The sequence below is a fragment of the Oryctolagus cuniculus genome, chromosome 13 (genome assembly GCF_051225735.1).
Source record: "Oryctolagus cuniculus isolate XC-2025 breed Fujian yellow rabbit chromosome 13, ASM5122573v1, whole genome shotgun sequence".
Lineage (NCBI taxonomy): Eukaryota > Metazoa > Chordata > Mammalia > Lagomorpha > Leporidae > Oryctolagus > Oryctolagus cuniculus.
In genome coordinates, this window is record NC_142879.1 from 43,869,873 (window position 1) to 43,896,315 (window position 26,443).

The 26,443-nt window shown below is 40.3% G+C and overlaps 1 protein-coding gene across 2 annotated transcripts in view; it reads left to right on the forward strand.

Annotated features, from left to right (window-relative positions):
- The window catches only part of STAM (signal transducing adaptor molecule), a 74,464-nt gene that overhangs the window by 12,679 nt on the left and 35,342 nt on the right, over window positions 1–26,443 (forward strand). The window contains exons 3-6 of one of the 2 annotated variants that reach the window (XM_089311501.1): window positions 5,689–5,814; window positions 21,739–21,814; window positions 21,896–21,991; window positions 23,641–23,787. In XM_089311501.1, the coding sequence (XP_089167627.1) occupies window positions 21,764–21,814; window positions 21,896–21,991; window positions 23,641–23,787 (294 nt within the window). In that variant the 5' untranslated portion in view covers window positions 5,689–5,814; window positions 21,739–21,763. The remainder of the gene's footprint in view (window positions 1–5,688; window positions 5,815–21,738; window positions 21,815–21,895; window positions 21,992–23,640; window positions 23,788–26,443) is intronic. The other variant, XM_008268295.5, reaches the window with a different exon arrangement.

Genomic DNA, 26,443 nt, shown 5'->3' on the forward strand with positions numbered 1-26,443 from the left:
TACATATATTCTTTTTGAAATATAACTTTCCCACTGATTTTTTTGGGACAGGCAGAGTGGACAGTGAGAGAGAGAGACAGAGAGAAAGGTCTTCCTTTTTGCCGTTGGTTCACCCTCCAATGGCCGGCGCGGCCAGCGCGCTGCGGCCGGTGCACCGCGCTGATCTGATGGCAGGAGCCAGGTGCTTCTCCTGGTCTCCCATGGGGTGCAGGGCCCAAGCACTTGGGCCATCCTCCACTGCACTCCCTGGCCACAGCAGAGGGCTGGCCTGGAAGAGGGGCAACCGGGACAGAATCTGGTGCCCCGACCGGTACTAGAACCTGGTGTGCCGGCGCCGCAAGGCAGAGGATTAGCCTAGTGAGCCCCGCGCCGGCCCCTGTTCATTTCTTATACCCACTTGCCATGTCACCATTGTATTCATATTACTCTTCTGCTACCATGCTAGATCCAAAGTCCTTAGTCCTCTGAAGCATTTAATTTCCTTTTACTTCTTTCCTATATTCCATCCATTTCGACTCAGTTGAGTTATCTCTGCTTTTCTACCTTAGTTTAATGCTTTTGGTTGTATTTTTCCAGTGTGGAATGTTTTCCTCTCCTTTCCTATTCTGTGTCTCATATCCCTCCGTATTCAATTTAGATAGAATTTCTCACACAGACCCTTTGCTTATCCCTGTTACTGACAATAACATGGTGTTCTGAATTCTTAAAGTGCTTTATCAAAACCGTTCTAATACTTTTGTCCTGTATTTTAGTAATTTTTATCTAATGAACTTAGATTTGTAGAATGAAAAATCCATATATTTTTATTGTGCAAAAGAAAGAAATCAATAGCTCAGTGGTTGAAAGCATGGACTGTGGGATTAGACTGTCTAGGTTCAGATCCTGCCTGTGATTTGTCGTATTGGGTAAGAGACTTAACCTTTCTGGGCCTTACTTTTCCAGTTTACCACTTAAGAATAAAAATAGGATTTTCCTCATAGGAGGATTATTGTGACTGTGGGGTTAGTTAATATATAACGTAACATGGTTAAATGGTGGAACTCTGCTCACTTTTGATTGAAGTCATATTTTGTGACAATTTGTTGAAGATTGGATATCCTACTTTTTTTTTTTTTTTTTTTTGACAGGCAGAGTTAGACAGTGAGAGAGAGACAGAGAGAAAGGTCTTCCTTCCGTTGGTTCACACCCCTAATGGTTGCTACAGCCGGCGCACATCGCCGATCCGAAGCCAGGAACCAGGAGCTTTCTCCTGGTCTCCCATGCGGGTGCAGGGACCCAAGCACTTGGGCCATCTTCCACTGCCTTCCTGGGCCACAGCAGAGAGCTGGACTAAAAGAGGAGCAACCGGGACAGAATCCAGCGCCCCAACCGGGACTAGAACCCGGAGTACCGGCGCCGCCAGCGGGGGATTAGCCTAGTGAGCCTCAGCACCAGCCTCACCTCCTCTTATTACTGGAAATAGTGTATATATTTTTTTCTAGTTATAAAAACAAATTTGCAACCCATTGAAATTCTGTATGAGGTATAATGAAGGTATAAAGTTCAATTTTGTTTTCCTTCATGTTAACGTTATAGCAGAAAAAATTTTCAGGTTTTTTTTTTTCTGATTTTAAATTGTTAATTAATTTTGAGAGGCAGAGCGATTGAGAGAAAGACAGAGACAGATAGGGTTTTTGAAATTCACTGATTCAATCCCCAGTTCCCCACAATTGGCATTTATTCTCCATTTTCTTTAAATCTTCACAAGTTAATCTCCAAATATTTGTGTAAATGAAGCAGTTTTTTATAGCTATTCTTAATAGAGTTGTTTGAAAAGGATTAAATGATAATTGAGATATCATTCTAATATCACTGAGGCTTTTTTAAAAATGTCACACCCTCATTAATTGTTCATGTATGTGATTTTTATTTAAGAATGTTCCTTTGTATACATACCAGTTGTGTTTCATTTTTCTTGCTATACCTTGATAGTCTCGTTATGACTTTTCATGGGCTCGGGTCTCTTTTGCTTTCATGGGCCCCTTTCTTAAATATTTGATAACTATGCTGTTAAAAAGGAAACTATATTAATATTGCATATTAAAACATTTTCTTTGATTTACAAGTTCATTTTTTAATTATTTTAAAGGAAATGAAAATGATTGCCTCTAAAAAATTCTGGGAACTGTAGGCACTTGTACCTACATGCATAATAGTAAGCATTACAGAATTGGATTATATAGTCCCAGAACAGCTTAGTCATAGAAAATTGTTAAGATTCTTTTTAGGTGAACAGTTAACTGTGGTATTCTGTGGTGACATTTCTATTTGTTTTTGAATTTATTTTGTTGTGATATATATGTATAAAATAAAACACCATTTTAACATTTTACTTTTTCAAAGCATATTTTGTCCTCGTTGACAGTAATTATCATAGGAATGCTTTTTAAAAAATATTTTCATCTACTTTAAAGGCAGAGTGAGAGAGAGAGGGGGAGAGAGAGAGAGAGATCCATCTTCTATCTGCTGAATCACTCTCCAAATGCCCACAATAGTCAGGGCTGGGCCAGGCCAAAGCCAGGAGCCCAGAACTCCTTCTGGGTCTCCTGCACAGGGGACAGGGGCTCAAGCACTTGAGCCAACATCTGTTACCTCCTAGGAAGCTTCATCAGAGGTAGAGTAGCCAGGACTGGAACTGGCACTCAAATATGGGATGTGGGCATTGTGAGTTGCAGTGTAACCACTTCAGGACAACCCCTGCCTCATTATCATTTTAATAAGTATGTGGTTCAGTGGCATTAACATTGTTGTGCAGGGTATCATCACTATCTCCAGAACTTTTTCATCATCCCAGACTGAAACAGTTACTCATTCTATGCCCAGCCCTTTTTTTTTTTGTAACTTGTTTATAATTTTTTACACTATTTTATACTTAGTGTGTATGAAAAAGTGGTGGATATCTGGTTTATATTGCCTAGGAACACAGATGTTTAGATACTTGTTGCTCATGGTAATATAAGAATTCTGCACAAAGTTATAGGTTGTCAGTGAAGTATCCCCGGTGCGCTTTAGGGAAGACCCCAAGACTTGTAATTTGGGTGACAGGGGAAAGAGGATTTGAGTTTTCCTGAGACAAATTCTGATAGAGTAGTTTGAAGTGGAAGGAAGTTACAGATTGGAATGTTGTTCATAAGATGATTGGTCTATTAGGCAACAATCTAGATTTTTAAAAAAATTTTTACTATTTGGTGTTAGTCTGAAGTTTTGTAAGATGTGGAGAATAAGATGTGGGAATGGTGGAGGGACTTTAGGAAAGACATTTCCCTTATAGTAATTTTGTCTCTTTTTAGTCAAAATAATTTGTAATCATTATATATAATGGAATTATTTAGTGCAAAGATAAAATAATTCATGTTATTTTGGTCCTTTTTCCCCTCCCCCCTTTTTATGAAACCATCTCTCTAGAATTGTCTTAGTTGGAAGAATCTTCTCAGATTTTAAGAGAGGAGAAAAAGGTACCACCATTATGAAGTTTTGTTTGGTTAGAACAGTGATCCAGAAACAGACTCCAAGTGATGTGAAAAATTCTTCATTATTCCTGTTTTAAAAAACTTTTTGAGGCCTGCACTATGGAGCAGCAGGTTAAAGCCCTGGCCTGCTGCACTGCTATCCCACGTTGGCTCTGGTTTGAGTCCTGGCTGCCCTCTTCTGATTCAGCTCTCTGCTAATGTGCCAGGTAAAGCAGCGGAGGATGGCCCAAGTCCTTGGGCCCCTGCAGCTGCATGGGATACCCAGAGGAAGCTCCTGGCTCCTGGCTTCAGGCTGGTCCAGCCCTGGTTGTTGTGGCCATTTGGGGAGAGAACCAGGAGATGGAAGACCTCTCTAATTTCACCTTTCAAATAAATAAAATAAATTTAAAAAACTTATTTTTTATTATTATTTAAGCCACACATATGGATAAATCATACATATATGTATGTATGTATTTTATTGAATGAAAAATATATGAAGTTTTTTTTTTTTTTTAATTTGACAGGAAGAGTTGTAGACAGTGAGAGAGAGAGACAGAGAAAAAGGTCTTCCTTCCATTGGTTTACTCCCCAAATGGCCACTACGGCCGGAGCTACGCCAATCTGAAGCCAGGAGCCAGTTGCTTCCTCCCAGTCTCCCATGCGGGTGCAGGGGCCCAAGCACTTGGGCCATCCTCCATTGCCCTCCCAGGCCACAGCGGTGAGCTGGACTGGAAGAGGAGCAACGGGGACTAGAACCTGCTGCCCATATGGGATGCCGGCGCTGCAGGCAGAGGATTAACCAAGTGACCCACAGTGCCAGCCCCGAAGTTTGTGTTTTAAAAATACTATATATTCAGCCGGCGCCGCGGCTCAATAGGCTAATCCTCCGCCTGTGGGGCCGGCACACCGGGTTCTAGTCCCGGTCGGGGCGCCGGATTCTGTCCCAGTTGCCCCTCTTCCAGGCCAGCTCTCTGCTGTGGCCAGGGAGTGCAGTGGAGGGTGGCCCAAGTGCTTGGGCCCTGCACCCCATGGGAGACCAGGAGAAGCACCTGGCTCCTGCCATCAGATCAGCGCGGTGCGCTGGCCGCAGTGTGCCGGCCGCAGTGGCCATTGGAGGGTGAACCAACGGCAAAAAAAAAAGGAAGACCTTTCTCTCTGTCTCTCTCTCTCACTGTCCACTCTGCCTGTCAAAAAAAAAAAATACTATATATTCAGATGGCTCAAAAAATTAAAGTAAAAAAAAATTGAACATTGACAAGTCTAACTCCTATCCCTGTTTACCTCCCCTGTAGGTAACCACTTTTCTTTCTTTTGTATCTTTCCATTGTTTGTTTGCACAAATGTGAGTTTATTTCTATCCAGTCATATACAGTAAGCATATTATTGCCACTATTCTGCTTTTGCTATAACACACTTTCTATCAGTCTTAGAAATATATTTCTTTCAATGTCTATCAGTGTTAGACAAACTTAGAAATCATTTCTTAGTTTAACACAGTTTTGGTTGGAGACATGTAAGATATTTGATACTCTTTAATATTGAATAAAATTTAATAGTTTTTAGTAATTGTATCAATCTCATGAAACCAAGTAGATGTAATCCCTATTGCTTCATATAGATTATAGGATGCTTTTTCAAAAGCTTGAAGTGTTTTGATTGTGCTGAGCATTAAAATATTCTGAAATTTTTTGAGATTTCTCAAGATATTCACGTGATATTTAGTATGCAGATCCAGTGTATGAGTAAGCAGTGAGCAATGCCTGGCCAATTTGGTCATATGATAGACTGAACAGTCTCTGTTTAGAAATCAACAGAACTTTCAGAATGATAGTAACAGGTTTGTTTTTTTTTAAACATATTTTTGCATAATAGGTTTTCTGTTAGTTTTGATGGGCATTATTAAATTGATTTAATTAATATTGAAGTTCTATGGTTGATCTCTAGATTCACTTGTTCTGTTGTTTAATGTATTAATTGCCTTTTCTTAGCTTTATCTAAATATATAGTTAACCAAAAGTGGGGAAGTATGAGGCAACTTTCTTTTACTTGGCTACTGGATATATTGGGTGGTAAATTTTTTCTTTATTCAAACAGAATTAGTAGAATAAAATAATAGTCATTACTGGTATTTTGTGAAAAATACTAGGAAGGAGTTTGTTAAAAATGTTTTTTCTTGGTTCTGTATTGTCTTCTCCAGAACTGAGCTGTGACTGTTTCTAACCTTCAACTGGAAGCTCATAGACTATTTCCCAATTTTGTGTATGAAAAATAATCCACTTAAACATGTTAGAATTGGAAAGGCAACATCAAATAGTGTCTGAATGTAAGTAATTTGTGTATTGCCCCCAAACTGAGAAGGAATCCTAAGAGCAAAGAATAAGAAAGGAAGTCCCATATTAAAAGAGTTTAATTAGGGCAGTTTACATAGGGCAGTCTAGACAGAAGTACACAGATGATCTGGTTAGAAGCTGTAGCCAGATGTTGTTGCCCAGGAGTGTGGATGAAGCAAAAATTTTATATAGTTGCCAACCTAATGGAGAGAAGGGATAGGAACATGTTCTACAACATTCCTTTATGTGTGCTTTCAGCGTTAACCTCTTAGGCATGGTCTTTCTGACCTTGTCAGAACAACTTACACGTTATAGCTGAAGAATCATCTGCCACTTAGACTACCAAGTTGTCAGTGTTCCTTTGAGAGAGAGAGAGAGATCAAAATGGAAGGACCAGACTCAAGATGGAATTAACTGGTTTGATCAACCTTTGCCATGTGTCTCTCTCCCTTGTTTTTACCCCCAAATAAGCTTTTAATTCCATTTTTTTCATAAACTTTTTAAGGAAGCCTAATGTTCTGTTAGTTTCTGGAAGTATTTAGTTCTTTAAGCAACAATTTGAGTTCCTGGATCTTTTAGCTACGATGTGCTTGCCAGTTACTAGCAACTAAGACCTGTAAAAGCTGTGTAAGCTCATATACCCTTCCCAAATAAAAATATGCATATATCCATGAAAGAATCACCCTCAATACAGCAAGATATTCAGAGTATGTACTTTTACATAGCAGGGAACTAGTTATATGTGAAGCAACTACTTCAATTAGTAATCAAAGCAATAGTTTTGCTTTAATAAATGAGGAAAAGATAGGTGTTTTTGACACGTTTGAGAGATGATGCAGCTCATTCTCCAACAGGTAACTTCCTAGTAAGGGAGTATTGATTAACTGCAATTTTGGCTATACAACCTGACCTTCGAAACTAACTCCAGGCATTGTTACTACTCATGACACTTTACAATAGTGTGATTTGTGTCATGATTATTCAGCAAGTGAGAAACATATTTTTGGATGGAAAGCTGGGAAAGATGAAAGATACTTCTTTATTCCTTTTTTTTTTTTTTAAAGATTTTGTTTATTTGAGAGGTAGATTTACAGACAGAGAGAGGTAGAGACAGAAAGGTCTTCCATCTGCTAGTTCATTCCCCAAATGGCAGTGACAACCAGAGCTGGGCCAATCTGAAGCCAGGAGCTGCTTCTGGGACTGTTTCCCACAAGGGTGCTTTATGAGTTCCAATAGTCTCTTAATAGAGTCTTTTGAATTCCCTATATATGGAATACTGTCATCTGTAAGTAGAGATAATTTGATTTCTTCCTTCCTAATTTGTATCCCCTTGATTTCTTTTTCTTGCCTAATGGCTCTGGCTAAAACTTCCAGGACAATATTAAATAGCAGTGATGAGAGTGGCTGGGCATCTTTGTCTGATTCTGGATCTTAGGGGAAATGCTTCCAACTTTTCCCTATTCAATAAGATGCTGACTGTAGGTTTGTCATAAATTGCCTTGATTGTTTGGAGGAACGTTCATATTCCGTATAGTCGATGAAGTGTTCTTTCCTCAGTAATGTGCCAATAGCTGTTTTTTTTTATAGAAAGCTTTTATTTAATAAATACAAATTTCAGAAGTACAACTTTTGGATTATAGTGATTCTTCTACCCATACCTGCCTCTCACCCCCATTTACTTATTTATTTATAAACCATCCTACCTCTTATTCCCTCTCCCATCCCATTCTTCATTAAGGTTCATTTTTGATTATCTTTATATACAGAAGATCAGCTCTATACTAAGTAAAGATTTCAACAGTTTTCACTCACACAGAGATACGAAGTATCAAGTACTGTTTGAAGACAAGCTTTACCGTTAATTCTCATAGTACAACTCATTAAGGACATCCTACATGGGAGCAAGTGCACAGTGATTCCTGTGGTTGATTTAACAATTGACACTCTTATTTATGATGTCAGTGATCACCCTAGGCTCTTGTCATGAGCTGCTAAGGCTATGGAAGCCTTTTGAGTCCACAGACTCCATTATTATTTAGACAGGGCCGTTTTTAAAGTGGAAGTTCTCTCCTCCCTTCAGAGAAAGGTACCACCTTCTTTGATGGCCTCTTTCTACCAAAATCTCACAGAGATTTTTCATGTAGGCCATTTTTTTGCCACAGTGTCTTGGCTTTCCATGCCTGAAATGCTCTCATGAGCTTTTTAGCCAGATCCGAATGCCTTAAGGGCTGATTCTGAGGCCAGAGTGTGCAACACATTCTTAAGCATCTATTGTAAGGCTGGACAAGTGGTGATAAATTCTTTCAATTTCTGTTTGTTAGGGAAAGTCTTTATTTTACCTTCATTCATAAATGGCTTTGCAAAGTACAATATTCTGGGTTGACATTTTTTTTCTCTTAAAATTTGTACTGTGTCTCTCTATTCTCTCCTAGCCTGAAGAGTTTCTGATGAGAAGCCAGCTGTGAGTCTAATTGGAAATTCTCTGAAAGTAATCTGGTGTTTCTCTTGTATACATTTTAGATTTTTTCTTTATGTTTTACTGTGGAAACTTTGACTACATTGTGTTGTAGTAAAGGCCTTTTCGGGTCATATCTACTAGGAGTTCTATGTGCTTCCTGTACCTTGGACATACTTTCTTTTACCAAAATGGGGAAGTTTTCTGTAATTATTTCACTAAATAAGCCTTCTAGTCCATTCTCTATTTTCACACCTTCAACAACTCCTAAGCCCCATATGTTGGGTTATTTGATAGTATCCCATAAATCTCTAACACTGTTTTTGATTTTTCTTTTTTTTGGTCTGACTGAAAAATTTCCAAAAGTTTGTCTTCTAGCTTGGATATACTTTTTTCTGCCTCACCCAGTCTGTTAAGGCATTTCATCACATTTTTATTTGATCTGTTGCATTCTTCATTTCTAAAATTTCATTTTGATTTCTCTTTAAAACTCTGAATTTCATCGGAAAAATTTCATTCATGTGATGTATTGATTTCTTTAGTTCATAGATTTGCTTCTCATTGCTTTTGAATAATTCTGTGCTCAATCTTTTGAATTCTGTTTTCAGAATTTCATCAATCTCTTCATGTTCACACTCTAATACTGAATTGTTGTTGTGTTCTGTCAGTCTTTTTTCTCATGTCTTCGGCTCCTTCTAGCACTATTTACTGTGCATTTTCCCATTATGGTTTTGTTACAGTCCTGTGAAATAAGTTTTATGAAAGCATGTACATTTTCTGCTTAGAAAGTGAACAGAGTGGCAGTTATGCAGAAGCTGGTAGTAAACAGAGCTCTGTAAGGAAGATTATTTTAAATACTAATTGTACAATAAAAAGCAGTGTTTTTCATATTTATCTCCAAGACATTTTATTGAGCATTGGCCATTGCCTGTTCTAGGACTGTCCAGAATGAAAGTGTTCTCACTTTTGTCACTGGAGAGCAACAGTAGTTGATAAGTAATTATTAAATTCTCAGATTTTGAGAATCTTTTTTGTGCCAGAGGTCATGGCTAAGGATAAGTGCTAAGAATATGCAAATATGGTCCAGGGCCCCACTGTTAGGAACTTTTAAACAGTTGTGTTTAAAGAGAATGTGGGAGAGGAGAGACTGAAAGAGAAAGGAAGGGAAGGGAGGAAAGAAAAACAGATCAGAAGGGAGGTGATAAGTGCCAAAGCTTAAACTGGCAGCGAAGAGCTGTCTGCTCATGAGGTTCTTAGCGTAGCATCTAGCACAAAGTATGTACTCCATAAATGTTAACTATTATCTTTACACTATTATCTGACAAATTTAGTTTGATATTTGAATTTGCAGCTGGAATACCTAATATTCCAGGCTCAGCTTGATATGGGGGAGCCAAGGACTAAATTTCTCAGTATAAGAGATGCTTAAGCTGTGACCTGGAGGAAAAGTAAGCATTCACTAAGAACTGCAGGGTAGGAAAGTGCTAGAGAGAGCAGCACCCAAGGAACTGGAGGGTCGGAGAAAAAGAGCAGGGTGCTTCTGACAAGTTATCTAGAGATGAGATTCATGGATGGACTTTGTAAGCTTAACTTTTTTCTAATTTGAGCTTATAAACTTGAAACTAATTTATTTATGTACATGTTATGCTTACAATTTTTTAAAAGACTTTATTATTTATTTGAATGACAGTTACAGAGGGAGAGAGAATGGGAGAGACATCTTCCATCTGTTGGTTTACTCCCCAGATGGCTGCAGTGGCTGGGGCTGGGCCAGGCTGAAGTCGAGCCAGGAGCCAGGAGCTACTTCTGGTCTCCCTCATGGGTGCAGGGACCCAAACACTTGGACCATTCTATGCTTTCCCAGGCACATTAGCAGGGAGCTGGATCTGGAGTGGAGCAACTATGTCTCAAACCAGTGCCCATATGAGAAACTGGCGTCATAGGTGGTGGCTTTACCCATTAAGCCACAGCACCAGCCCCTATGCTTAAATTTTCATTAAAAAAAAAAAAAAAAAAAGAAGTTGAAAAGAATACCTTTTAGTTCTAGTAATACAGTTTGATGTTATTGAAAGGTTACAGCTGTCATCAGTTTACTTTGTTAGAGGCTATTTTAGTTACCTAGTTATTCCTTGCCTTTTTTTTTTTTTTAAGGATTTATTTATATGAAAGGCAGAGTTAGAGAGAGAGAGAGAGAGAGAGAGAGAGAAAATGAATCTTCCAATCACTTATTCATTCCCTAAATAGCTGCAATGGCCAGGGCTGACTCAGACTGAATCCAGGAGCTTTCTCTTGGTTTTTCACATGGGTGCAGGGGTCCAAGGACTTGGGCCATCCTCTGCTGCTTTCCTAGGTGCACTAGCAGGGAGCTAGACCAGAAGTGTAGCAGCTGAGACACGAACTGGCGCCCGTATGGGATGCTGGTGTTGCAAGTCGTGGCTTTATCTACTAAACCACAATGCTGGCTCCTGTGTCTTTTTCATGGTGAATTTTATGGTTTTTGTTTAATACACATGACAAAGCTTTTAGTTCTACTGAAATTATAAAAGCCAAAGTGAAGGCAGTACACTTTTCTGAAATTTGTGGTTTTATAAGCAATGTTGTGGTTTATACAAATTTGAAACAACCATTTATATTTATGCAGCAGCTCTAATTTATTCTAGAGATCCATTTAATTTAGAGTTCAAGGCACAGGCTAGGCTCTAAGCAGGGTCAGTGTCCTCTTGTTTACTACTTTATTCCTAAAGCCTTGCATAACACTTGTTACATAAAGGGTAATTAAAAAATATCAATTAATGAATATTGTCAACAGTTGTTTGCTACCTATATAGTCAGTATAATTTGTATGGAGAAGGTGATTTATCCAAGTAATATTACTTACCTGATTAGATTTTTCTTAAGATTCAATATCCTATATTTAACAATGATATATACAAATAGCACTCTGGATGGTGAAATTAAGACTTTTGGATACTTCAGTAAAGTGAATGAGCAAGAATTATTCATCATTATACCAAACAGTATTGTGATAAAATTCATTTAAAAAATCTGTCCTTTTTAGATTTGCCATAAGAGCTCCAATTCTGTATATTATATGGGAAATTGGAAAAGTGTGTATTGTAAGAGAAAGCATAGTAGCATAACTCTGATATGTGCCTGAAGAGTGATTGAGAGGGCTAACACCTTAATTTTCATTTTCTTTAAGCATGAGAGAGTTCTTTCTTTTTTTAAAAAAAAATTTTATTTATTTATTTGGAAGAGTTACTGAGAGGCAGAGGCAGAGGCAAAGAGAGAGAGAGAGGGGGGTAGGTCTTCCATCCACTGGTTCACTCCTCAAATGGTTGCAATGGCTGGAGCTGTGCTGATCTGAAGCCAGGAGCCAGGAGCTTCTTCTGGGTCTCCCACGTGGCTGCAGGAGCTATCTTCTACTGTCTTCCAGGCACATTAGCAGGGAGCTGGATTGGAAATGGAGCAGCTGGGACTCGGACTGGCGCCCATATGGGATGCTGGCATTTGCAGGTGGCGGCTTTACCCACTGCCTTGTTATTTTTTTTTTTTTTTAAGATTTTATTTATTTATTTGAAAGTCAGAAAGTCACACAGAAGACATGCAGAGAGAGAGAGGTTTCCATCCGATGGTTCACTCCCTAGTTGGCTGCAATGGCCGGAGCTGTACCAATGTGAAGCTAGGAGCTTCTTCCGGGTCTCCCACGCGGTGCAGGGGCCCAAAGACTTGGGCCATCTTCCACTGCTTTCCCAGGCCATAGCAGAGAGCTGGATCGGAAGAGGAGCAGCTGGAACTTGAACTGGCGCCCATATGGGATGCCGGCGCTTCAGGCCAGGGTGTTAACCTGCTGCACCACAGTGCCAGGCCCTTATTTTTCTTTCTTTCTTTCTTTCTTTTTTTTTTTTTTTTTTAAGATTTTATTTATTTATTCGAAAGTCAGAGAGTTACACAGAGAGAAGAGAGGCAGAGAGAGCCACTGCCTTATTTTTAAAAGTTGTAACTTCACGTTGACTCTGAATGGTTGAGAGTGGTAAGATGGGGTGGGAGTGGAAATGATGAGGATTTGATAGAGAAGAGCATCCTGTTAAAGCTGTTTTCTGTGATTCTGGCAATACAGTTGAGGGAGATTGGGGTAATATTAGTGAATAGTAAAGTTGACTTTGATGTTTTACTTCATCAAAGCTGATATAGGCAGTGTCAGGTATCTATATGCCTCTAAAATCCGTTCTGTATCCTATCTGTGATTTAAGAAAAAAGAAGCCACAGCTAGGTAAAAATGCTGCCTTTGTTTTTTTACTCTCTTAAGAACTGGTACAACATCCAGATTTATTCATAAAAAGATGGTTTTTGTGGATGAACAGAGTTTTGGCTAAGATGCCCATATATCCAGTTTGCCTTGGTAAATTAGTTTATATCTGCTATTTTTGTGTTATGTCATTTAGCAACCCCTTTTACTCTGAAAAGGGAACCTGCATTGATATATACCCACAATATTTGTAGTTTCCCTTCACTTCTTAGTAAAGGGACAACAGCCATATCATACTTTAAATTCACTTACAAGTCCTAAACCTTTTAAAAAAAATAGTGTTTTAACCACATTTTGCATTCAATTTTAAGGTTTTATAAATACATATAGTTGTGTGGAATGTATAACATTTCAGTTTGGCTTGTAGAAATACTAAAAAAAAGGGGCTGGCACTGTGGCATAGTCAGTTAAATATCTACCTGTGGTGCCTGCATCCCATGTGGGCACTGTTTCAAGTCCTGGTTGTTCCACTTCTGATCCAGCTCCTTGGTGATGGCCTGGAGAGCAGAAGATAGCCCAGGTGCTTGGGCCCCTGCATCCACGTGGGAGACCAGAAAGATTCTCTGGGCTCCTGGCTTTGAATTGGCCCAGTTCCAGCCGTTGTGGCCATTTGGGGAGTAAATCAGTGGATGGACAACCTCTCTCTCTCTCTCTCTCTCTCTCTCTCTCTCTCTCTCTCTATAGCTATGCCTCTCAAATAAATAAAATCAGTCTTTAAAAAAAAAATTCAAATACTTAATGGAAAAAAAAAACACATGGAGCAGAAGAGGAAATATTTAATATGGACCTGAGATTGTTGGGGCTCAGTTATATTGTTGAATAGTGCCAGCTTTATGTACAACTGTAAAGGGGTTTTTAGCCTGTCATCATCTTTAACCATATTTCTGTGTTAGCAAACTTAAAATGTTCATCAGCGCTTACAAATATTCTGATGGAATTTGAAGCTTCATATCTTTTTTTTTTAAAGATTTATTTTATTTATTTGAAAGAGTTACAGAGAGAGGTGAGACACACACACTCACAGAGAGAGAGAGAGAGAGAGAGGTAGAGAGGTAGAGAGGTAGAGAGGTAGAGAGGTCTTCCATCCACTGATTCACTCCCCAAATGGCCGCAGTGACTGAAGCTGAGCCTGTCAGAAGCCAGGAGCTTCCTCCCGTTCTCCCATGTGGGTGCAGGCGCTCTAGCACTTGGGCCATCCTCCACTGCTTTTTCAGGCAGGGAGCTGGATTGGAAGTGTAGCAGTCAGGATTTGAACTGAAATGCATATGGAATGCTGATGCTGTACACTGGGGCTTTAAGTGCTGTGCCACAGCGCTGGTGGAAGGTATGTTGGCTTTGGCTAAAATGGTATGGTAAAGCAGTGATACAATATAGAAATGCATAAAAAGAAAACAGTAAATACTTCAAAGCCCCTTTCCCAATACCTTTTCCAAAAATCATCAGTTTAGATTTCTTACCTTAAAAAATTTGGTGTACACATCAAATGAGAAATTTTATTTAAAGATTTGGTGGTAAAATGTTTAGGGGATTACTTTCTAAAATGTTCATTGGGTGGAATCGTCTTTGGATCCTTTTTTTTAATGATTTTCATATTAGTTTTCAGATAATTCTTTTGTGTGTGGACTAAGTGCTTTGAAATGATAGATTTGTGGTTTTATTTGCTAGCACGTCTTTACTACTGGGAAAATTAGCAATGGGTCAAAGATTCCGTTTCCTAAAATAAATCAAATTGTATAGAAAGGCAAAATCTAAGTAATAGTGTTAGAGTACATTATATCTCCCATCCAGGTACTAACCAGGCCGGACCCTGCTTAGCTTCTGAGATCAGACAAGATAGGGTGCGTTCAGGGTGGTATGGCCGTAGAGGAGTACATTATTTCTTTATACTGCTGTCTGAAATTGTTAATGTCATATGAAATCAATAGGGTAGAAGAAAAACATTTTAGAATAAAAAAGCTGGATAGCTGATATACATAGTAGACATTCAGTAAACAGTACTTCTTGTTTTTTTTTTCCCCCTTTTCCCCATGCTATTTAGGTGAAAACTTCTCAACAGGCAATTAAATATCTTTAAAATTAGGAATCTTATCTTTTATCCTAACTTTTTCCTATGATTATTTTAAAAACATTTTTGTATTGACTATAGGGTTTAGTAAATACATTCTCAATTTGCAAACAAATTTTATGTAGAGATAATTATTCTTTTTTTTTTTTTTTTTGACAGGCAGAGTTAGACAGTGAGAGAGAAAGAGAGAGAAAGGTCTTCCTTCCGTTGGTTCACCCCCCCAAATGGTCACTATGGCCAGCGCGCTGTGCCGATCTGAAGCCAGGAGCCAGGCACTTCCTCCTGGTCTCCCATGCGGGTGCAGGGCCCAAGCACCTGGGCCATCCTCCACTGCCTTCCCGGGCCACAGCAGAGAGCTGGACTGGAAAAGGATCAACCGGGACAGAATCCAGCGCCCCGACTGGAACTAGAACCCAGGGTGCCGGCGCCACAGGCGGAGGATTAGCCAAATGAGCCGCAGCATCGGCCAAGAGATAATTATTCTTACCAGCCATGTTTTCCAGGCCTCATTGGCATTCCAAATGCTGGATAAATATTTTTCTTTTATATATAAATATGCATATTTCACATATAAAATCTACTATTTTAAATTATATAGGTCAGTGGTTTTTAGTATATTCAGATGTGTTGAGGCAGGTGTTGTGGTACAGCAGGTTAGGTTAACATGTAGAATGCCCCACATTCCTTATTTGAGTGCCTAAGATCGAATCCGGCCTCCAGTTCCAATACAGCTTCCTGTTAAGGTGCATCCCCAGAGGCAGCAGATGATAACTTAAATACCTTGGGTCCCTGTCACCCACATGGGACACCTGGATGTAGTTTCTGGCTCCTGGATGTTGTGGGCATTTAGGGAGGGAACCAGTAGACAGAAGATCAATCAGTCTTTTCTCTTTTTCTGCCTTTCAAATAAATATAAGCTTTTTAAAAATTATTTTGTGCAACTATCACCACTGTCTCTTTCTAGAACATTAATCACCCCCTAAAACTCCTTGTACTTACTAGCAGACACTCCCATTCTCACTTTCCTTTATATCCTCAGCAACTGATGTTTTACTTTTTCTCTTTGGACCTGCCTGTTCTAAAGATTTCATATAAATAGTTACGCAGTATGTGTTTTTTTGTTTTGGTGACCAGCTTTTATTATATTCCCAAGGTTCTTCTGTGTTCTGGTTTGTCTTAGTACATTTATTTATTTATTTATTTATTTGACAGGCAGAGTTAGACTGAGAGAGAGACAGAGAGAAAGGTCTTCCTTTTGTCGTTGGTTCACCCCCTAAGTGGCCACTACGGCCGGGGCGTTGTGGCCGGCATGCTGTGCCGATCTGAAGCCAGGAGCCAGGTGCTTCCTCTTGGTCTCCTGTGCGGGTGCAGGGCCCAAGCACTTGGGCCATCCTCCACTGTACTCCTGGCCACAGAGGAGAGCTGGCCTGGAAGAGGGGCAACCGGGACAGAATCCGGTGCCCTGACCGGGACTAGAACCCGGTGTGCCGGCGCCGCAGGCGGAAGATTAGCCAAGTGAGCCACGCGCCGGCCTGTAACCTTTTTTTTTTTTTAAAGATTTATTTATTTGAAATTCAGAGTTACACAGAGGAGAGGCAGAGAGAGGGAGAGAGAGAGAGAAAGGGGGAGGGAGGGTGAGAGGGAGGGGGAGAGAGGTCTTCCATCCAATGGTTCACTCCCCTGATGGCTGTGCCAATCTGAAGCCAGGAGCCAGGAGCTTCTTCTGGGTCTCCCATGTGGGTCCAGGGGCCGAAGCTGGGGCTTTAACCCGCTGCACCACAGCCCCAGCCCCTTGTCTTAGTACTTTATTATTATTATTATTTTTTTTTTTTTGACAGGCAGAGTTAGTGAGAGAGAGAGAGACAGAGAGAAAGGTCTTCCTTTTCCGTTGGTTCCCCCCCCCCAAATGGCCGCTATGGCCAGCGCGCTGCACCAAACCGAAGCCAGGAGCCAGGTACTTCCTCCTGGTCTCCCATGCCGGTGCAGGGCCCAAGCACTTGGGCCATCTACCACTGCCTTATCGGGCCACAGCAGAGAGCTGGACTGGAAGAGGAGCAACTGGGACAGAATCCGGCCCCCCAACTGGGACTGGAACCGGGGGTGCCGGCGCCGCAGGCGGAAGATTAGCCAAGTGAGCCGCAGCACTGGCCTTCTTCATTATTTTTATTCTGATAAAATATATCTGATAGAATATACCATTTTAACCATTTTTATGGTCCAAATTCAGTAGCATTCAGTACATTCATGATGTTGTGCAACCAACACACCACTGTCCATTTTCAGAACTTTCTCATCATCTCAAACAGGAACTTTGCACCTGTTAAAGAATAATTCTCCATCTTCCCTCCTAGCTACTAGTTACTTCTTTCATCCTTTCTGTGAAATTTGCCTATTGTAGGTACTTCATATAAATGGAATATTAATATTTGGTCTTTTGTGCCTGGCTTATTTACTTAGCATAATGTTTTCAAGGTTATCCATATTGTTGCATGTCTCCAAATTTCTTTAAGGTTGAATAATAATTCATTTTATTTATATACCATATTTTATATATACATTCTTCTGGTAATGGACATTTGGTTTTGGTAATGCTGCTCTGAACATGGGTATATACATGTCAGAGGCACTGCTGATTTATAAAATAGTGTTATTTTAACTTTTGGGGAACTGCCAGACTTTTCCATAGTGTCTGTATTATTTTGTATTCCTAATAGCAAGAAAAAAAAATTTTTGTGCCAAAATAAGCTCGTGCTAAACTTGTTATAACATGTCTGAACAGGATTTGGTTTGAAACACTTTAGGAGGATCAGACCTCAGTTGTTTGTTGTGCTTTTTTTTTCCTTAGTATTTATTTTTATGTACTTGAAAGACAGAGGAAAAGGAGAGACATGTTCTGTCTACTGGTTCACTCCTCAGATGGCTGCAGTGGCCAGGGCTGTGCCAAGCCAAAGCCAGAAGCCCAGAATTTCCATCAGGACCTCCCACATGGATGGCCGGGACCCAAATTCTTGGTCCATCTTCTGCCATTTTCCCAGGCACATTAGCAGGGAGATGGATTAGAAATGGAGTGCTGGGACTTGAACAGGTGCTCTGGTGGGATGCCATAGCTTAAGGTGTTCTGCCACAACACTGGCCCTGGTATCAGTTTGAAAAGAGGCCCTATTAAAGCAACATGGACTCTATTGAAATTAAATGCAGAACAAATTCATGGTGAAACTTGGTGGAAGAATGGAGAAGTCATTAGTGCTTTATGAAAAGGTTATGGGGATGGCTGGCCCTGTGGTGTAGCAGTTAAAGCCACCGCCTGCAGTGCCGGTATCCCACATGGGCACTAGTTTGAGTCCTGGCTGCTCCACTTGCAATCCAGCTCCCTGCTGATGTGCCTGGGAAAGCAGCAGAAGAAAGCCTATGTTCTTGGGCCCCTGCACCCATGTGGATGACCCAGAAGAAGCTCCTGGCAGCTCAGCTCCATTGCAGCCACTTGGGGAGTGAACCAGTGGTTGGAAGATCTCCCTTCTACCTTCTCCCTTCTCTCTCTTATCTCTTCTCTCTTCCTCTCTAACTCTGCCTGTCAAATAAATAAATGTTTAAAAAAAAAAAGGGATGAGATGATATTGAATAGGAAGCCCACAGGGCAGACCATCTATATCAGTTTATAAGGAAAAAATGAATTTTGTTTTTGCCCTAATTGAGTAGGACTAGCATGTAACAGAAGAAACAATAGCCAACACCATAAATAGCTCAGTTAGTTCAACTAAAACAGTTCTGACAGAAAAATTAAAGTGAACTAAATGATAATGGTGCTTGATGAATGCCAGAACTTTTGTACCCAGATCAGCTTCAGACGAGAGCGGTGCTTTCAATGCAAATATTAAACAAGTGGGATTAAGATCTTGAAGCGGCTGGTGCCGCGGCTCACTTGGCTAATCCTCTGCCTGCAGCACTGGCACCCCAGGTTCTAGTCCCAGTCGGGGTGCTGGATTCTGTCTCAGTTGCTCCTCTTCCAGTCCAGCTCTCTGCTGTGGCCCAGGAGTGCAGTGGAGGATGGCCCAAGTGCTTGGGCCCTGCACCAGCATGGTAGACCAGGAGGAAGCACCTGGCTCCTGGCTTTGGATCAGTGCAGTGTGCCGGCTGTAGTGGCCATTTGGGGGTGAACCAACGGAAAAGGAAGACCTTTCTCTCTCTCTCTCTCTCTCTCTCTCTCTCTCTCACTAACCCTGCCTGTCAAAAAAAAAAAAAAAAAAGATCTTGAATCATTTCTTCAAAGAATTTTAATAGGAAATGGAACATGGCTTTGCCTGTCCCATTCTGAACACTGAGTACAATTAGAGCAGTGACTACCAGGAGGTGGAAGTGATGCTGTCAGAGTAAAAGTGGACTGGTCCAGAACAGGGTTTATGGGCGAAAGTTTTGTGGGAATGCTCGAGATATTTTGCTTGTTGACTTTCTGATGGGCCAAAGAATCTAACATCCTAACATCTGGTTGTTAGGAGAGTGTTTTAAGAAAGCTGAAGTTTTAACAGCAAAACACTGAGAAAAGCTTCCTGGAGATTCCTTCTGTACCACAACAATGTTCCTGACAATTCCTCTTGTTAATTAAGGGCTGTTCTGTAAAAGTTTCCAATAGGAAATCCCCAGACATCCATGTTATAGTTTTGATATGTCTAATTCTGACTTATTTTTGTGTCCCAATCTTTTTTTCTTTTTTTGACGGGCAGAGTAGACAGAGAGAGACCGAGACCTTCCGTTGGTTCACCCCCCAAAATGGCCACTTTGGCTGGTGCACTGCACCGATCCAAAGCCAGGAGCCAGGCACTTCCTCCTGGTCTCTCATGCGGGTACAGGGCCCAAGCACCTGGGCCATCCTCCACTGCCCTCCCGGGCCACAGCAGAGAGCTGGACTGGAAGAGGAGCAACCGGGACAGAATCCGGTGCCCCGACCATGACTAGAACCCGGGGTGCCGGCACTGCAGGAGGATTAGCCTAGTGAGCCATGGCGCCGGCCTGTGTCCCAGTCTTAACAAGTCTTTAAAGTACACTCATTTTCCTTTGGTTAATTATGTATAAAAAATATATATATAAAGACTGCATTGACACGGTTAAATTTGCAGGATCCTCAGTTCTTTATGGAAGGCCTGAATGACTGATACCTCATACGAAAGTGTACTGAACTCAATAGGGGTATATTATGAGAAATAGTTTTTTTAATTTTTATCTTTTAATTCCATTTTCTGTAGACTGACATTTCCTCATATGATTTTTGAATATTTCTTGACTTTTCATTGTTGATGGTGTCCCTTACACAAGTTTTTAATTTTGCTGATATTTAATTTATACATATTTTTTGTAAAGAATTGATGTTAATTCTTCTTGAAACTAGTCTTAGAATTTTTTTTCTTTTTACAGATTTATTTTATTTGAAAGGCACAGTTAAAAAGAGAGAGAGAGAAGGAGGAGGATGGAGGGAAGGAGGGAGGGAGGGAGGAAGGAGGAGGTGGGGGAGAGAGACAGTGCTGTTCACTCCCCGAATGACTGCAATGGCCAGGGCTGGACCAGACTGAAGCCAGGAGTCTCCTCTGGGTCTCCTATGTGGGTGCAGGGGCCCAAGCACTTGGGCCATCTTCCGCTGCCTTCCCAAGCCATTAGCAGAGAGCTGGATCAGAAGTGGAGCAGCCAGCAGTAATATGGGATGCCAGTGTTATAGCAGGTGGCTTTACCTGCTATGTCACAACACTGGCCCGGGGATTTTCTTTTTGGCGAGTTTGTTTATTAGTAGTTCAGTCTTTTTACTTGGTAGAAAGGCCTATTCAGATTTCTTGTTTACTCTTGAGCCTTTTCTGTAGTTTGTGTCTTTGTAGGGATATATACATTTTATCTTGTTCGTAGTGATTTTATTTCAGCAAAGTTGGAAATAATGTTTCTTCTTTCTTTCCTGATTTTAATTATTTGACTCATCTTACCTTCATGGTCAGTATAATTAAAAATTTGTCAATTTGGTTGATGTTTAAAAAACCAACTTTTGATTATGTTCATTTTTCTCTATTTCCTATTATCTATTTCATTTATTTCCTCTCTTATCTTTATTGTTTCTTTCCCTCTGTTTGCTTTTGATTTAGTTTGTTTCCCTCCCCCCCTCACCTTTTTTCTAATTAATTAAGGTAAATATTTAGGTTATCGGGACCAGCATTGTGGCATAGTGGGTTAAGCCACTGCCTGCAGTTCTGGCATCTCATGGGTGCTGGTTTCAGTCCTAGCTGCTCAACTTGAAATCCAGCTCCTTGCTAATGAGCCTGAGAAGGCAACAGAAGATGTCCTAAGTATTTGGGCCTCTGTGCCTGTGTGGGAGACCCTGAAGAAGCTCCAGACTTCGGCCTGGCCAAGCCCTGAAGGTTTTGGCTATTTGGGGAGTGAACCAGTGGATGAAAGACCTCTCTCTTTCTGTCTTCCTCTCTCTCTGTAACTCTGGCTTTCAAAAAAAAGAAGAAAATTAAGTTATTGATCCAAATTGTCCTTTAGCAATTTTTGATTGTACAAATACACATAACAAAATTTTTGTAGGCTTATTTATTTATTTGAAAGGCAAAGTTACAGAGAGGGAGGCATACACACACACACACATATACATTTTCCATCTACTGGTTCACTCTCCAAATAACTGCAATACCAGGGCTGAACCATGCTGAAGCAAGGAGCCTGTAACTGCATCTGGGTTTCCCACATGGGTGGCTAGGGCCGAAGCACTTGGGCCATCTTTCGTTGCTTTTTTAGGCACATTGACAGGGAGTTGGATCCAAAGTGGAGCAGAACTAGAACTGACACCCATATGGAATGCCACTGGCATTGTAGGTAGCAGCTTTGCCCACTGTGCCACAATGCTAGCCCAGTGTTTTTCTGAATTTTTTTTTAAATTTTGAAAATTTTAAACTATACAGTGTGCAGTTTTTCAAACTTGTCATTAATAAAAATTGAAGTTCTGTACTTTACCATAGTCTCCCTTTTGTATGGCAGTCTGCTGCCTATTACAGTTAAGGGGGTGGGGGAAAGCTAAATGTATAATTAATTAATAGTTTTTTTTTTTAATCTTTTAGACCTAAAGATTGTCTTCGGTCTATTATGAGGAGGGTGAATCATAAAGATCCTCATGTTGCTATGCAAGCTTTGACTGTAAGTTATTTCGTTTTTAACAGTACCACAAAATTAGCTGCCGACATCGAGCCCTTTTAACTTGTGATTTTGTGTTTTTAGCTTCTAGGAGCATGTGTGTCAAACTGTGGCAAAATTTTTCATTTAGAAGTGTGCTCAAGAGATTTCGCTAGTGAAGTAAGCAATGTGTTAAATAAGGTAAGGAGCATTATTTCCATAAATTAAGGCAGTCTTCTTTCTTCATATGTTTTGTTGTTGAATTCTTTACATTTTTAATCGCAAGAGACTGTTCTGTGTTTTTTTAAACCCCTTTTTAGGTTATGTCTGTCCAGTGTGTAAGTAAATGTTATGTTTTTGCTGAAGAGACTACAAATCCACATAACTTTAAGAGTTGGTTTTTTTTTTTTTTTTTTAAGATTTATTTATTTATTTGAAAGAGTTACACAGAGAGAGAAGGAGAGGCAGACAGAGAGGTCGAGAGAGAGAGGTCTTCCATCCGCCGGTTCACTCCCCAGTTGGCTGCAATAGCCGGAGCTGTGCCGATCCGAAGCTTGTTCCTGGTCTCCCACACGGGTGCATGGGGCCAAGTACTTGGGTCATCTTCCATTGCTTTCCCAGGCCATAGCAGAGAGCTGGATCGGAAGTGGAGCAGCCGGGACTAGAACCAGCATCCATATGGGATGCTGGTGCTTCAGGCCAGGGTGTTAACCCACTGCACCACAGCACCGGCCCCAAGAGTTGTTTTTTTTTTAAGCCCTGTTATATAACTATTTCCCCCCATCATTCCTTTCATCTGATTAGAAAACATGTATATTTCCAAATCTAAATAATATCAACCTACTTTAGGCACAGTTTTTATTGCCATTTTTGTAGCCACACACAAGTATTTTCCTAACATAGAATCCTTTAGAAATTCTTCCAAAAGTATATGACAATCCTAAGTTTCATCTGAAACATGAATAAGGCCATTGCATGGCCATCACAGGATGTTAATATTTTACTTCTGTTTTCTTTAGCTGAACTTGTACCTGGAGTTGCTTCAAAATAATGGCAGGGGAGTTTCCTGTCCAAAATTGCCCAAACCTTCCTGAGATGGGGCTGGTTGTGATTCCAAAGAATCACACGCTAAATGCCAGGGTGATCAGTCAAAGGGGAACTTACTTGAGGCTATGGTGTCCTCATGATAGACAATGAGATGAGAGATGTTCCATCTGGGTATGTCTGTAATGAATGGTCAGGTTTTTTATTGAGTAATATGAAGGTTTAAGGATTTTGGTTCAGGGTTGGGGCCAGTTTCTAGGTTTTTAGCAACATATTTGATCTTTTAGTGTTTCAGGCCACAATTTTAACTTTTGTCAATACCTGAACATGTTGAAGCCCATGTAACTTGATTAGGGCAAAGAAAAACTGGTGAGGTGAACTGAGGGACTTTACAGTTGCCTACTTACTTGATAATGGAATAAAGGAAGTATACCGTTTGTTTTCTCCTTCCAATTTTTTTATTGGTTTTGCCAAAAACAAAATGTCTTTGTCTTCCTGATATACAACGGTTGCTTAGTTGCAGGGTGCTCTGAGAAGTCTTGTTTTGCTGATCTAGAAAATGCTAAAACATATTTAATATTTTAATTTTGAAACGATACATATAAAATGACTCTATGTTTTTTCATTGTGTAAAAGTAGCAGTTTATTTCCAGCAACCAACTATTTTAGTATTTCACATGTGTAGCCTAGGAGTTCTTTGTAATTGAAAAGAATCTATAACTCTATAATCTTTCTTTAAAATGTCTATATTATATCATCAGCCATGAAATTTCTCTTTCTCATTAATTTTTTGTTCTGTTTCTTAGGGTCATCCAAAAGTATGTGAAAAATTAAAGGCTCTTATGGTTGAATGGACAGATGAATTTAAGAATGATCCGCAGCTTAGCCTGATATCAGCAATGATTAAGAACCTTAAAGAACAAGGAGTTACGTTCCCAGCTATTGGCTCTCAGGTATTTTATAAAGTTGTGTGTGCTACAGTTTGTTTCTCTAAAATAGCTATGTTTACTTATGTTTTTTTCTCCATCCCCACATAGATTTTAGTACTTCAGAGTAAAATTATTATTATTATTATTTTTTGACAGGCAGAGTTAGACGGTGAGAGAGAGAGACAGAGAGAAAGGTCTTCCCTTTCCGCTGGTTCACCCCCCAAATGGCTGCCATGGCCAGCGTGCTGCGGCAGGCTCTCTGTGCCGATCAGAAGCCAGCAGCCAGGCACTTCCTCCTGGTCTCCCATGCGGGTGCAGGGTCCAAACACCCGGGCCATCCTCCACTGCCCTCCTGGGCCACAGCAGAGAGCTGGCCTGGAAGAGGGGCAACCGGGACAGAATCCGGCGCCCCGACCAGGACTAGAACCCAGGGTGCCGGCACCGCAGGCGGAGGATTAGCCTAGTGAGCTGCGGTGCCGGCCTATTAGTAGTAGTAGTAGTAGTCATACAAGAAAAACATCATAGTGGAATATTAAAATGCTCCAACTTATAATCTCTACTTCCTCAATATTTCTCTTCTCCAGCTGAATTGATTTAGCATTTTATAATTTTTTATAGTTTTTTTAATAGTTTTTTTTTTTTTTTTTTTACCTTTAAAAACTTTATCTACTTGAGAGACACAAGGAAGGACATACTATTGTGCTGGTTCACTCCTCAAATGCCTCAGTGACCTTTATTCAGGGGCCAAAGCCAAGATCTCTATCTAGATCCCCCATCTAGGTGTCAGGGACCCAATTCCTTGAACCATCACTACTGCCTTCCAGAGTCCTCATTAGCGAAAGCTGGAGTCAGGACAGAGCCAGGCATTGAACCCAGGCTCTCTGGTATGGCAAGTGGGTGTCTTTAACCGCTAGATCAAATGCTTTCCCCATAATACATTTTTTTTATAGATTTATTTATTTACTAGAAATAGTTACACAGAGAGAGGAGAGGCAGAGAGAGAGAGAAAGAGGGATCTTTCATCTGCTGGTTCACTCTCCAGTTGGCCACAACGGCCGGAGCTGTGCTGATCCGAAGCCAGGAGCTTCTTCCGGTCTCCCATGTGGGTGCAGGGGCCCAAGGACTTGGGCCATCTTCTACTGCTTTCTCAGGCCACAGCAGAGAGCTGGATCAGAAGTGGAACAGCCGGGACTCGAACTGGTGCCCATATGGGATGCCGGCATTGCAGGCAGCAGCTTTACCCACTGTGCCACAGTGTTGGCCCCCATAATACAGTTTTAATAATATAGACAGATTTGCTTTATTGTATCAGGTAACACTGACAATCTAAATGCTCTGAATGCTTTAGTTTTATCTACAGAGAATGACAGCTCAAATATCACAATGTATCTTTAAGATTTAACGATGGAAATCAAGTTCTTTTCATTGTAAAATTCATGAATAACTTAAAAATGAGATAAAAGAGCCAAATGGATAGACATATATGAAACACTTCTCTTAGAGAGCTGATCAATAAATAAGTCTTCTTCACTCCCCTGCAGACATGATTGAAAGGCCCAACTTTTTCTATCACAAAACGAAAAATATTATGTAAAAGAATCAATCTCTAATTCATGTCATATGGAAAAAAAATCAGTGGATACCTTTTTTTTAAAGAAATTTATTTATTTATTTGAAAGAGTTACAGAGAGGGAGTGGAGAGACAGAGACAGAGATTTGATTCTCTGGTTCATTCCCCATGATCACACGTATCAGTGCTTGGCCAGGCTGAAGCCAGGAACCAGGAGCTTCTTCTGGGTGTCCCATGAAGGGCCCAAGCACTTGGGCCATCTTCTGCTGCTTTTCTCAGGATATTGGCAGGGAGCTGGATGGGAAGTGGAGCAGCTGGGACACGAACCAGTGACCATTTTGGATGCCAGCATTTCAAACAGTGTCTTTAACTGCTGTAGCACAATGCTGACCCCAATGGATATCTTTTTTATTCACTTTGACTTCTGGGTAATGGTCCTTTAGGATGCCTCACTAATCAAGGTGACTCAAAATGTGTGGTAGTTGTCTTTTCCAACCATATGTATTGGAATAGATTATAATGAGTGGTATAAAGTCATGGACAAAAACCTCTAGGTTGTGGAAACTTAATTTAGACTTATGAGCACTTCAGAGAGTCTTGCAGATTAGCTGTCCTCCAAACTTATCTGAACTTTCTTCCCAAAGCATTTTCACTTAACTAAGGACTCTTGAGAAGATCCAGAAGACACCCAGAGAAAATGCAGCAAGAAATATTGTTCTTCTTACTTGAAAATGGTTTATTGATAGCTGGCTTTTCCTGTGTAGATTGATTTCTAGAATCTGTGTAATTAAGAAATAATTGTATTCAGAATATTCCAAGATGTTGTAAATTTCTTGATAACAGAAACAATGTTTGCTTATCAAAAGTGGACTACTTGCAGAGAACCTAAGAGTATGGTTAGTGGAATTGTATTTTCTATACATGTTCTAGAACTTGTTACTCAAAATGTGGTTTATTGAATGGTATCACCTGCATTACCTGGAAACTTGTTGGCAGTGTAGCCTCTCAGCTACCACTCAGACATACAGAATCCTTATCTCCATTTTAGTAAGATATGTTGATATTTGAGAGGCACTGCTCTGAAGTTTTTCTTTTTTTTTCTTTTTATTT